This window comes from Lactuca saligna, chromosome 3, assembly GCF_052625555.1.
Source record: "Lactuca saligna cultivar CGN05327 chromosome 3, ASM5262555v1, whole genome shotgun sequence".
Taxonomy (NCBI): Eukaryota; Viridiplantae; Streptophyta; class Magnoliopsida; order Asterales; family Asteraceae; genus Lactuca; species Lactuca saligna.
The window spans coordinates 36,680,127-36,694,993 of record NC_136419.1 but is presented as its reverse complement, the minus strand read 5'-3'; the positions used below and the strand labels follow the sequence as shown (position 1 = coordinate 36,694,993).

The following is a 14,867-nucleotide window of genomic DNA, read 5'->3' as shown; positions in this document are numbered from 1 at the left end:
TAATACCTTATTAAAATTATTTAGAAAATAAAATTATATATATATATATATATATATATATATATATATATATATATATATATATAAAATCTGATTTCAATATATTGAGTGTTATATATACTCCATAAAAAAATCAAATACACACACTCAACTACTCACAAAAGAGGATACATCAAGCGAGTATATATATATATATATATATATATATATATATATATATATATATATATATATATATATATATATATATATATATATATATATCCTCACTTGCTTGATGTATCCTCTTTTGTGAGTAGTTGAGTGTGTGTATTTGATTTTTTTATGTGAATAAGGAGTATATATAACACTCAATATATTGAATCAGATTATATATATATATATATATATATATATATATATATATATATATATATATATATATAAGATTTCAATTTTAATTGATTTAAATTAATTAAAGTAAAACTTTGACTATTACTAGATGATATTTGAAGTCAAATGCTTTTGGGATTAATTTAAAGTTAAAGAATGACACTTGATTGATTTCATTTAACTAGAACATGGACTTAATTTATAAAAAAACATTAATATGTAGGATTAAATATTAAAATAAACGATACTAGGAATGTTAACTAGATTTTAATATTGGAATTAAGTCAAAATTAGAATGTTAGCCAATTATGGAAATTTAGGCATGATTTAGACTTAACTTCTTTAACCATAAATATGTTAAGATATTAACAAAATAGAGTGAAGATGTAAACCGTAAGACTAGTGTGTTAGTTGGAAGTCGTTTTGAGATTAAACTTAGAAATTAGAAAGTTGAGGGATTATTTTGCCATATTGTCACATGTTTAGAGATAACACCCACAAATCCCTCCATTTCTATTCATTTTGGACATTGGGAGATTGACTGAATGAGATAAAAGATGGAAAACAGTTTTGAAAGTGGATTATAAGATTGGAAGCATAATTGAAGATTACATGTTGATTTTAGGTAAATTTCCTAAAGGGAACCTTCTAAAGTAATTGATTTCACCTTTTATTTGTCAAATTCTTTGCAACTATATACAAACATATCAATGGTAGCGCCATTACATCCAACACTATATATGTGCACCAAGCCACGTCACTATCTATTTTCGGGTTAGAAGACAACCCATCACATTAAAACATTGTATTGGAAATTTCATCATGTGCTCACCAAGTTGTGTAACTAGGGGTGAACCTATTTTTGTACAACAGTACAAGTGAGCATTTACAACATTATTACTCTTTATGTGTGAAATCGTATGAGTCCTTTGTTGAAGTGCTAAAATTTTAACAATTTTAAGATTAGGGTAAATGAAACTCAATAACGTTGTATGTTTTAGTTTAAGATCACTATTAGCGAACCTTAACAATGGTCAATGGAACGTTGGAGACAACCCCGTGACTGATTTTAGTCACATAATTAGCAACATTTATTTTGAGGGTAGTGTTGGTAACTAAAAAGATCGATGTAATTAATCTTAGCATCGGCGTAGCTACTCTCTAGCATAATTAACAGCATGTCGGTAAATTTAAAAATTTTCAATATATTCGCTACAGTTATGATCCATCAACCATATCCGTTGTTTCAAAATTTTAGTAACGAATATATCATATTTTCATTTTTTTTATTTATATATGTAATCTACATTATAATTTGTATATCATATGTTAAAAGAGTTTATATAACTAATAACTCATATATTAAAATAGTATAGTAAAAATCCATAGCACAACTAAAAAAAACATCCATAGACAAGAAATATTATAAAAACCATGGACTAAATTGGATACAATATATGAAATACACATGATCAGTTTAGAACAATGCTTTCGTAATTACTCCATCATCTCCAAACTCAAACTGTGGTTTTAAGAAACGGATAATCCGTATACCCAACGATCGGATCCTCTGTGTAAAATGTCTCTCTATTATGTTTGTTAAGTGGAGCATCAAGCTCAAATCTTTTCGGTAAATCAGGGTTTGCCAAGAACAATCGACCATATCCTACAAGATCTGCATGCTTCTGATTTATAGCGTCATTACCATCTTCCCTCTCGTATCCACCAGCAACAATGAAAGTACCATTAAATGCCTCTCTCATGGCTTCCAAACTGTCTGTGCATTCCCTTCGCTCTTCCAGAAGTTTCATCCTTGGTTCCACCATGTGGCAATAGAGAATCCCGTATTTGTTTAGTGATTTCACCATGTAAAGACCTAAAGCTTCTGGGTTTGAATCTCCCGAACCCATGTAATCTGCAAATGGTGAAAGCCTTATTCCAACTCTATTCGCTCCAATTTCATTTACGATGTTTTCCACTACTTCCATGGCAAATCTGCATCGATTCTCTATTGAACCTCCATATGCGTCAGTCCGATCATTGATTTCATCTTTCAAGAACTGGTCGATTAGATAGCCATGAGCCCCATGAATCTCAACGCCATCAAATCCTATATAACATGTATTGGACTTCAATTCGTTATATAAAAGGAATTAAACATCAGAAAACTGGTCCAACTCCATGAACACTTACCAGCTTCCATAGCATTTCTTGCTGCAACTCTGTAATCGTTAACAATTCCACTAATTTCCTTGGTTTTTAGTCTTCGAGGAGGTGGAAATTCAAACAAAACATGGCCATTGCTGTCAACTACAGGACTACACTGTTTGTCGGTGGAAGAGACAGGTGGCACTCCAGCATTTGCCTCATAACCTACACTTAAGATGATTTAATTTCTAGATTTTATTTCGCAAATTAAATCGTAATAAAAAGATGATAAAGTAAAAGAAAAACATACTTTGATCGGAAACTCTCCCAAGGTGCCAGAGTTGACAAAAGAAGACGCCGCCTTTTGCATGAACAGCATCTACGATGGGTTTCCATGCATCGATGTGTTCCTTCGACCATATTCCAGGTGCATTCTTATACCTTAAAACCAAACAAAACAAACATATATTCGGTAGTATTTTTACTACTTTTTATAAGATGTATAAACTAAAAGAAATATATTTGTTTTATGAAAATGACCCTTGGGCTGCAAGTGATATGAGAGTGCCTTCAGTGATCAAAAATCCTCCTTCGGTCGTTCTTTGAGAGTAATATAAGATAGCATATGATTGAGGAATGCTGTTGTAAGATCTAAACCTTGTCAGTGGAGCTAACACAATCCTGCAAAACATCAAACCACTTGAAGTCAACTTGTAATAGTTTAAATCTTTATCACGGAACTTCATATATGTATATATATGAGTATATCATATATACCTGTGCGCAAGTTGGAAATTACCCATTTTGTAAGGGGTTAGAAGTGGGATTTGGTCTTTCATCTCTGATCTCTCCCTCCTAAAGATTCTCAAAATAAAATATTGTCTCTGGTATATATATATATATATATATATATATATATATATATATAATAGAGTCTAATTATAAGAAAAAAAAAATGGGAGAATGGTTCAATCAAAAACAATATACGAGTTTTAAAGCATAATATACCTATAGGAATGTTGACTCTATCCAGCAGCCACAAGTCAAGGTTGGAAAGTGGCCATGCTCAAGGATATTTTAGTCTTTCTCTTTGAAAAATAATAATATTTATTATTTAAAACTCTAACGTTAATTTGACATATTATTTAGTTTTTAGCATAAGATCTAGATTTATTTTAAAGTATTGCATGTCATACACAAGGGAGCAACACTTTACACTTCACTTTTATAAGTGTTTCATCGTTATATAATTTTTACTTTTTAAATTTGACTTCACACAATTTTAATTATTTTTTTAAATGTATATTGAATATTGGTTTATTTAAAAAAACCATTGTTTTTGTCTTAATTACTTATGATTGTGTGTATATTGATGACATGCTCGATGCTGCAAGATACAAGACTCATCACTATACCAAAAGGTTAACTAAACCAGGAGTTCGAAGCGAAAGATTTAGGTGATGCAAAGATATTTTTTGGCATGGATATTACAAGAAATCAATACATATGCATGTTATATTTAAGCAAAAGCATCTACATTAACAAAGTCTTACACGACTTTAACATGCAAAATGCAGAACCAATAAGTACACCACATGTTTGTCATTTTTTGCGATCTTCCCAACTTTATCTTCAATCAAATGACGAAATTGATCTGCCCTCTAAAGTTTCTTATTCAAATGCATTTAGATCATTAAGGTATACAACCGTTAGTTCATGACCCAACTTATCACATGCATTGAGTGTTGTAAGGATAACCTTGGAAATAAACATTAAAAATTGGCATAATGGATATTCTAATGCCTTAAATATACTTTTAAGGCCTGTTTGGAGTTTGCAAAATCAACATAGGAGTTATTTACATATGTTCATTTTGATTATGTAGGCAATCTTGGCAAAAGAAGATGATCACTCATGGGTTATGTATATTTTTGATTGTTGTGAGTTGGAAGGCTACAATACTTGTACTTTTGCTTCTGTCTACCATGGAAGCTAAAAACATGGCTATTCTATTACTTGTAAAGATGATACTTGGCTTTAAGGGTTGTACAATGAGGTTTGTGGTATTTTTCTTGCACTGAGGTGTGTGGTGATTTTTCTTGCGCTTATAATTTATTGTGATAGTCAAACTGATATATACCTCATGAAAATTTTTATATGTTTCATGAAGGAGTAAAGCATATTGACATTCGATAGTATTGTATCAGAGATGTCAATGCGCAAGGAAATAACAAAGCGAGTAAGGTCGACACCAATGAAAACCTCGTCGACATTGGAGCCGGTCCTAAGAAATTAAATATTCTCAAAGGCCTAAGACGAACAAAAACAAGGGTCATTGTCATTATTATAAGTTATTATTTTTAAATAAAAACATATAATAAAGAAATTGAGCCATGTATAACTGTCTATTTTGCCCCTCTCAACACCCCCATGTTCAACATGATGACAAAGTTGGAACACCCCCATGTTCAACATGATGACAAAGTTGGTTCCAACGGCCAAATATGAGCCATAACTAAGTTTGGTTGATGTTTAAGTTCAAGTCCTAGGGACTTTTGGAACTACTTATTTTTATTAATATTGAAGGTTGAAGGTTCATTTAAAAAAATATTTTTCCTTGTTAAAAGTTTTTGATGTCCTGGGACTTAATCATATATTGAAAATGGTTTTATAACCTTTAGAAATATTATTTTAAATCACTATTTCAAACAAACCCATACGTGGGTGTTTCAGTAAATGTTTTTGGACTTCCACATGACTCATTTACTTAAATAGATACTAATTTATTGACTAATTACATATGCAGGTGAAGAAGATTAGGCTATCCAGACTGGATGTGAACCCACACGTGACTTTCTTACATGACATACATATGACACACTAACTCACTAGTAAACACCTACCCTATTAGTGAAATGTTCAACCTGCCCCCATTCTATATACACACTATAGGTTGATAAATCATAGGTACAACACCTAGCACCGACACTCCTGAAACCTACATTTTAGGTACTGAATGTACGAAATTTGTAACGAGTTGTATGATTATAATTTTGGCATTTTATAAAATAGTTGGATAATTCACATGTCGATGCGAATACTAATTACATTTGACCTTGTTTATAAACGTTTCCGGGTTCTTCTAAGATCATGACTTAGCTTCTGACTAATAAGTCTAGAATGTGTCGTGTCTACACGTGCAACATTAATATATTCAAGTCTAGAAATATCTAGAATTTTGACGGTTGCCATACTATCTAAGTAGAAAAATATGTCAAGACTACTCTGTCCAAGTCGGGACTTTAGGGGTGATTTTCTCATTTCAAGTTTTGGCTCTTTTTTGTGGCATGGTAGGTGGACTTTTCCCAAATCGTAGAATAGGGTTTTGGAGCATATTCTTTAGAGTTTTGAAGGGTTTTTGAAGAACTATTGAAAGATTAAACTTATGAACGTGTGGATTTAATGCTTGGTAAATTTTATTTCTTTTTTATGATCATATGTGACTAACTTCTCCTTTAACAACATCGGGTAAAATGTCCATGCACAACAAACTATATTTTGAATGGATTATGAGTTTTTATTTTACATCTATGAATGAAATCTTTATTTAAATTTCTTAATTGTTCTTTGTGTTTTTAATAATGAGTTTAAATACTTGAATGTTTATGGTTATTTGTTTTCTAAATAACATACTGGATTTTCAAAACAAACTAGTAACTAATGATTTAGGTAGATGCTTATAATCTCATTTTAAATCAAAGGATTGTATTCTCCAAAGTATAAGTGCATTTTTTATTTGGTGATTCTCAAACCATAATTATAGTCAATTTACATGAAAAAAAATACTTATTTGATTTATGAATTTGATTAAAGATTGTAAATAACTTCTCTAACTTTCCTTCTATTTATGGAGGATCTGCGCGATTTAAGATTTTGAATTCAATTACTATAACTAAGTTGGAATGAATTATAAATATTGAACCATAAACCATGATGATAAGTTAACTAGTTGTTCTGGTGATAGTATTCCAGTATTGATTATCTCTTCATTATTGATTTACTAGGTTATAATCCGTGGGTACTACAGATTAGAATTTTTTTTAATTAAATTGTACTTATTTAATAAGATAACAACATAACTGTTGGTTAATAATACGAACCGGTAGTTGTTTGAATATGCAATAGGCATTTTGTATTTGTAGATATGCAAAGAAATTATAATTTTATGAAATGAAATATAAATTTAAAAAATAACAAATAATGAAATTTAAATGAATAATAAAATTGTACAAATTTTTTTTATAAATTTCTAAAAACTTCTTTAAACACAACATTAGAAGCTTTATTTGTCAGTCTACCATCCTTATCTAACATCAACAATTTTAATCATTCTCTACTTTGAACTCTGGATAAAACAACATACAATTGACCATGTGTGAAAACGGGTTCTTTGAGGAACAAACCAACCTTCGATAAAGACTGTCATTGGCTCTTATTAATTGTCATTGCAAAACACACTACAAATGGAAATTGTCTTTTTTGGAATTTGAACGGGATCTTGTCTTCAGAAGGAGTTAAAGACATTCTTGAAATAAAAGTTCGGTTTCCAATATTACTTCCAGATAAGATAATCGCCTCAATAACACGTTTGCCCAAAGATTTAACCTGTAGTCTAGTTCCATTACATAAGCCATTTTTCTGATCAATGTTTCTCAATAACATAATTGGGACACCGACTTTTAAAATGAGCTTATGATTGATAGATTATTTTATTTCCTTATTTTTATTAGTTTATTTTAGATTTTTAGATCTTTTTATCATTAATGCATTGTATTTTATTTATTTTTCTTTAGTATGGATCGTACCGGGTGCTTGTTATGTTGTATGAGATATTTTGTAGGTTTTCCGGTGCTTGTTGCGGTTGCGGGTTGATTGGAGACGGGCTTAGTGGGCTCCCGAGGCATTATTGGGCTTGGCGGAATCAAAGAGGAAGAATTGGGCTTTGAAAGTTATTGACTTGGATTATTTGGGCTTGTGAAGATGGATCATAAAATTCAAATTTTGGGTTTGGAGCATCCATTTGGTGGCTAAATGATGATTGGTGCATTTCAAATTACATGGACAAGGAGGGGGGACCAAAGGAATCTTTGGTAGTGGAAGGGTGGAGTGGCTTGGTGGACCAATAGCATTACAGCAACATTTGCGCGGGTGGAATTTCCGTTGCGCGGGTACCCGCTCAACTGCCCAGTTTGGGCATTTTGGTCATTTGGCTTGCCATAACCCTTGGGGATCAGATCTGGAGGCTCATTCACGATTTTCCACCATTGGAGACCTGCAAGAGGCGATCTTGGGAGCTAGAAACCATTTCCTTTCATCTTTCCAAATCTTAGGTAGTTTCTTTATGCAATTAGATTATTGTTCTTGTTACTTTGTTGCCATGAGTGGCTAATACTCTTATTTGGTTAACTTTGGCTGAAAACCAATGAATGTTTGTGGGTTTTGAAGGATTTATGTTGATTATCAATTTATTCCATGTTTATGATTCTAGTTTGCAATTCTTATGCCTATTTGATACTTTGATCATGAGCTTAGTATTTGATGGAGCAATAGTTGATTTATTTCATTGATTTTGCATTGGATCATTGAATTTATCTAGAACAAAGGCTTTATGATGGTAGAAATCATCTCTAGCTTATGAATCATATCTCCTTTATGGATGTGTAAGCATTTGACATCCTCTAGGAATTGGTACGATCGCGCCTTCGCCTTGCCACAGTCTTCTGAAGAACCTGAAAAACATTAAACCACAACTGTAAGCCCGAAAGCTTAGTGAGATACCCCCAAAATACCAACCACGTATACGCCCTTCCAGGCTACGACCTTCCGGTCCAAAACATATAAAACATACATAACATAACAGAACATAGAACAACCATGCATATCGGGTCTACCGTGTGACTGGTCCGCCGTATCGGGCCTTCAGTCCAACGGATCCATCCTCCGGGTCTAGTCATGTCCTTCGAGTCTACAGTGGGGTTGGTCCGCCCGCATCGGGCCTTCAACCCACATGGTCCACTCTCTGAGTCTACAGTGGGACTGGTCCACCCGCATCGGGCCTTCAGTCGGCCTGATCCACTCTCCGAGCCTCGGCACATCTGGTCCGCCCTCGTGGGGCCTACAGCCTATCCGGACCGCTCGCTGGGCCTTCGGAACAACCGGTCCGCCCTGGGTATCTTGGCCTACAGCACAAAGCAGGACCCGCCTCAACCCATATCCAGTCCAAACAACCATGTGCACAAAACATACATTCATATAACAGTCATAGTCAACAAATCGAGCAAGCAGATCACATAGCATATCATTACCCTAATCGGGTTACCGACCTAACCGGTCACTAGCATAGCATCACTCTGTATATCGGGAAAACTGACCTTAGCAAGGCCTCCTAGCATGTACCATCCTAGCTACCAGGATGCATACACATCAAACAATAACATAATAACCATAACCGAATCGCAATACAATAAAGGGCCGGCCTTGGTGCCTTAGACCCTGTTGATATAGTGAGGATAACTCACCTCGAAACTGCCGGCTGAAAAGATAAGATCCCGCTGCTCCGAACTCTGACACGAACTCCTCCACTAAACATCAAAACATACAACTCAATAAATACCCTTAATTACCAAAATACCCCTGGAAGACAACTGGTCAACCTTGGACGAGTCAAAGTCAACCCCTGACTGACCCTACTCGCCGAGTCATCCCGATGACTCGCTGAGTCCTTATGCTCAGAACTTCCCTCAATTAGCGACCCAACTCGCCGAGTCACCCCAAGACTCGTCGAGTCCAACAACTCTGAGTCCACTCGCACCCAACTCACTGAGTCATCCCTTGACTCACCGATTCATCGACTCAACCAGAAATATTGGGACTTCCTCGACAAGACTCGCCGAGTCCAAATGGACTCGTCGAGTCCAAGGCCATCTTCAACCTACTCGCCGAGTTGTTCTTCCAACTCGTCGAGTCCTAGGCCATCTTCAAGTAACTCGTCGAGTCCACCCATGTGACTCGTCGAGTACCACCGGTCTGAATCCATACAGAAGCATCTCAGGCCATGCAATTGATCCAAAACATAGATCCAACCTCCTACAATCCATCCATCACGTAAAGTGGCAAACTTTACGTGAATCTAATGAGATCTAAGCCATATTCACCTTAAAACCAAGGTTTGGGACATGGTGGCTTCACTAAGCACTCAAACACAGGAACTTTAATGCGCTCTAGGCCTTCAATATTCCAGATCTGAGGTAGCAACCTCAAATCTATCCTCCAAACTCCAAAACATTCCAAGACATACTCCCCACAAACCCCAAAATGATGAAACTAGGAATGCACAGCCTAAGGACGAAGATATTACCTCCAAAAGATGCCTCAATAGCAGCCAAACTCGAATCCAAGCAAAGCCCTTTGATCCAAGCCACGTCTCCTTCAAGATCTCTTCAAACAACACCTCTCCAAGCTCTAATTTGCTCCACAAATGATCTCTCCACGAATTTAGGGTTTCTGGAACTCAAGGGGGGAATAAGGGAGGCTGTGGAGGGGTATAATGCTCTTTATATAGGGCTCAACCCCGAAAATTACGGTTTTCTCCATACAGCACCTACTCGCCGAGTCCATCCTTGGGACTCGCCGAGTAGGCCACTTGACACGCGACCATGACCGCGACCTGACTCGTCGAGTCCATCCATGGACTCGCCGAGTCATCCTCTAAAACTTACACTTTTAGCCCTTCAACTCTACTCTTGCGATTCCGGGATGTTACAGTTGTGGGCTTCCCCAACCTCCATACTACCTATGAGGAATCTTGGCATATCATGCTTCATGATTGCTATAACCAATTTGGGATGAAGGATAAGCTTTGTATTAGATCCTAATGATAAACACACAAATGTTCATTGTGTTGAATTGCCTTAGTTAACCAATTATTCCCAACCTTTGAGCATCTCATTAACTTGCTTAATTGCAAGGTTTTTAGTTATTCAAGTATTTTAGTTTTCAAGTAATCAAACACACCCCTTTTATTTTAATTGTAGTTAGTTAGTTTAATTTCACTAGTTCTATTGAATTGCATTGGTGATTGAATACAACCATTTCCCCGAGGATCGATACCCCTTTTTACCATTATATTACGTTTATTTAGCAATCAAAGGGTGTAATTTGCTTGGTGGGCTTGACATTCCCCATCAAGTTTTGGCGCCGTTGCCGGGGAAATTGGTTTTTGTTATTTGATTGTTTATGCCTAGGTCTACAAGAACCGGTGAACTACTCTACAATCCGGAAATTGAAAGAGAAGCAAAAAGGTTGAAAAAGTTAGCCAAACAAGCAAAGCAACAACAACTAGTTCAAGCTTCTTCCTCTTCTCCACTAATCACCATAGAAGATCAAGTTCATACTTCAAGTGATACCGACACCGAACCGAGTTCTCCAATTGTTGGTCATTCCTTTGAAGACATTCCATTTGAAAACCACATAGCCATGAATCACACTCCACCTCATAATCCCAACCCAAACCCAATCAACCAAGATGCCAATACCCCACCCCATCAACCAAGACAACAACCACAAGAACCTCTCATTGATATGCCACCTTGGAATCAAGCCCCTCCTCAAAACCAACCCAATTATCAACCACCACCACAAATACAAAACCAACACTTCCACCAAAACAACCAACCTCAAAACAATGCTTTACTGCTCCAATTCCCATCCTTCACTTGACTCATATGGCTATAATGCCACGAACCATCGGATCCCCGATCCGAATTCCACTCTATCCATCCCATGACGACCGAAAGACCCATTCTTCCATTTCGGAGCAACTCCCCCGAGTTCTCCTCTCGCAATCACACACACATGCTGATCTAGCTCTAGCACCCTCACGTTCGGATAACCTGATACACCGTTGATATCCTCCAAACATCCTTCCGGGATGAACCGCTGATACATACCCAAAACCCTGATCAGAATCACACTGAGAGTCCAAGACTCTCCCTCTGTATCCCTTCCGAACCCCTTTCCCTGGCTCTACGCCGCGGTATTCCCTCCGCGCCCAGAGCAACATATCAAGTCGAATGAGCTTTTATTCCACCGCCGCAGCACACTACTCAAAGACCATCGACGGACCACTCCAATCATAACTCTACACTGCCGCTTTCACTTCCGTGAATTCGCACTCCCTTTTCGGAATTCCATTCCTCCCTCTTTCCTTATCAAGGAAACCATTCGTCCGCCCAGTCACCATAACAGGCACCATGGTGCTCATCCCACGCTACATTACCTCTTTAAAGCGTACCCAACATCCATGCATCACCACTACACTAACTCTCATCACAGGGACTCTCAAACCCATGCACTACCTTCACTGCTCAAGATCGCTACCCGGGGCCAGGCCTCCCAATGTAATCACACTGCAACATACGCAACCCATAACCTCATTCCGATCCAACAATACTCGCAGAGTCTTCAGCATGACTGGACCGCCTCCCCAGGTCTTCAGCCAATCTGGACCACTCTCAGAACCTTCAGCCAATCTGACTGGACCGTTCTCCGAGCCTTCGGTCTGACTGGTACGCCTACCGGCCTTCAGTCTATCCGGAACGCTCAACTAGCATTCAACACTCCGAACCATCCCTTTGGGAAATCCTCCCGTGCATACCGTTCTAGACCTCTAGGGGTTCCGAACTCTATCTCCATCATACATACTCGATCCCGGCCTGCTCCCATGCCTTCCGCAATCAACTGCTCTAGGTCTGTATTCCGCCCCGCACGCCTGTTACTCACCCATACGAGCCTGCTCTCGACTGATAGAAATACCGCTGAATTCCCCAAGCAGCTAAACAACCTCTCAGGCCCAACGATCATCCAGAGAATTTCCAATTCTCCCCCACTTAGGATACTGACAGTTAGTCACCGGTCGCCATCACTGATCTCCCCAAGCAACCTTGCAGGAATCAACACATGCACTCAAAATGTTTTCGCCAGCGCCAACAACCTTCATACAAATCACGTTCCCACATTGCACAACCCGCTCGAAAGGAACCCAATCTTCAACTATCCATTCCTCAGACTGCAGAATCTAACTGGCCTTCAAACCAACGCCGCATCCGCCACCAATCCTCACAAAGATAATCAACGATATCTCGACGTACTAATCCATAACCATAACGATCCTTCAGGGAACAAAAGATACTAAAACGAAATCTCGATCACAACTCGCCAAACCCTCAAGGAACAACGGATACCACACGAAAACCCGAAACGCAATTCCATAACCAACTAACGAAACCAACAGATAACAATACTCCACAACAATCATAAATAATCAAAACATCAGAAAGAAACATACCCACAGCAGCAAGCTGAAAAAACACAACCCTAAGCCCTTGGGGGCTCCGCTCCACCCTGATCTCCACCTGTGATCCTCAACGTAGCCGGTGCTGGAGCCTGCACCGGTCCTGCAGCAAGCCGTGGACAGTTGACCTTCAAATGTCCAACCTGATGACAATGATAGCATATCCTCAAATCCCGAACCGGCACTGACTGCCGGCAATCCCTCGCATAGTGTCCCTCCTTTCCGTACTTGCGGCATGCTCCACCGGACCGACAAACCCTGGCATGACCCCTTCCACACTTTCCACAGACGTGGCCACCCTGATCTCCCATCCTGGAATCAACGGTCTTAGACCGTTTCGTCGCCGGCTGCGACTGAACCGGAGCTTGCCTCAGCTCACGCATCTGTAACTCAATCTCTAACTCACGCCGCCTGGCGGCCTCCTACAACTCCAGCAAAGTCTCGCACCTCTGCGCAGACACAAACTGTCTGATGTCCCTCTTTAGCATACTCAGATACCGGGACATCTGAGCCTGCTCCGAAGCGAACTCAGGGCAAAACATCACCCGCTCAGTAAACATCCTGGTGATTTCCGTCACCGATTTTGAATCCTGTTTCAGCTCCAAGAACTCCTGAGCTAACCTCTCCCTCTCAACCTGCGGAACATAATGAGTGCTGAACATCTCTCTGAACCGATCCCATGAAATCGCAGCCCTCTGCGCATCCGAGTACGACCCCGTGGTTAATCTCCACCAATCCTTTGCTCCGAGCCTCAACAGGTTCAAAGCACACCTCACCCTCTGATCAGAAGGGCATGAACATGTGAAGAAACATCCCTCCACATTTGATAACCATCTCATAGCAACGATCGGATCCTGAACTCCATCAAAAGTGGGAGGCTTCGTATTATCGAAGTCCCGATACTGAAAACCTCTACTGGCTCCTCCCCCTGCCGCTGCTACTGCTGCCGTAGCCGCTGTGGCAGCCGTCTCCGTGAGAGCCGCATAGCGCACATCAAAATACTCCACCATGGCGGTCTTGATCGACCCAAACAACTCTGGCAGCTCAGCCCGAAACAATGCAACAACCTCATCATGCAGGATCTCACGAATCCTCGCATCCAACTCGTGCGTACTCACCTGACTGACAACCTCTGGCTGTACAGACCCACCCGGAACTCCCTCTCCTGCTCCTGATCCTGACCCGGATCCACTCCCAGCGTGCCCTGAAATCTCCATACTAAAAATAAAACACCAAATCTCAGACATATTCCACTATCCCGGGAACCAGCTCTCATCCCAACCCTAGAGGTCATGGTTTCCCTGATACGCGTATGAGTCCGTGCTTTCAGTAGTACGGGCCCATACTACCTTCCACACCAACCCATATTTGTATGAAGTACTCCCACAACACCCTAGCGACACACATAACATCGCTCTATCCTCACAACTAGAGGAACACTAGAAATCTCTCACAAGGAACCCTAGTCTAGCAGGCATCATAAATCAGGCAACTCATCAATAAATCCTGAAGATCCCTAGCCTAACTCTAGCATGCTGTTCTATCAAAGCTCAATCAAACAATTGTCATGTATGGTATTTTGGGGTTACTTACTGGCTCCGGCTGATCGTACCTCCGCGTCCTCCTTTACTTATTTTGAAAACCATTTTAAATTCTCTTTTTGAAAACTCTCCTCGATTTGAGACTGGAGTCACACAAGTGTTCCTCCAATTCACTCAAACCAAGGCTCTGATACCAACTTGTAACATCCGAAAAACACAACCAATTTAAAATTTTCAAACAACCCGATTTTCACTAAAATGTTTACAAAAAGGTTTTCAATACAAGTCATTAAGTATTCCCAGAATCGCATTGCTACAAAATCATTAGGAGCGGTACGATCGCGCCTTCGCCTTGCCACAGTCTTCTGAAGAACCTGAAAAACATTAAACCACAA

General features: G+C 38.8%; 1 protein-coding gene across 1 annotated transcript; it reads right to left on the bottom strand.

The window, feature by feature from the left end:
• Window positions 1-1,767: 1,767 nt before the first annotated feature.
• Window positions 1,768-3,402, bottom strand: LOC145035383 (12-oxophytodienoate reductase 2-like). The gene is made up of 5 exons (XM_078983930.1): window positions 3,298-3,402; window positions 3,061-3,201; window positions 2,831-2,961; window positions 2,566-2,745; window positions 1,768-2,482 (listed from the first exon to the last, which is right to left on the bottom strand). Exons 1-5 carry the CDS (start codon window positions 3,357-3,359, stop codon window positions 1,890-1,892), a joined length of 1,107 nt encoding a protein of 368 aa, XP_078840056.1. The 5' UTR covers window positions 3,360-3,402; the 3' UTR covers window positions 1,768-1,889.
• Window positions 3,403-14,867: the final 11,465 nt, after the last annotated feature.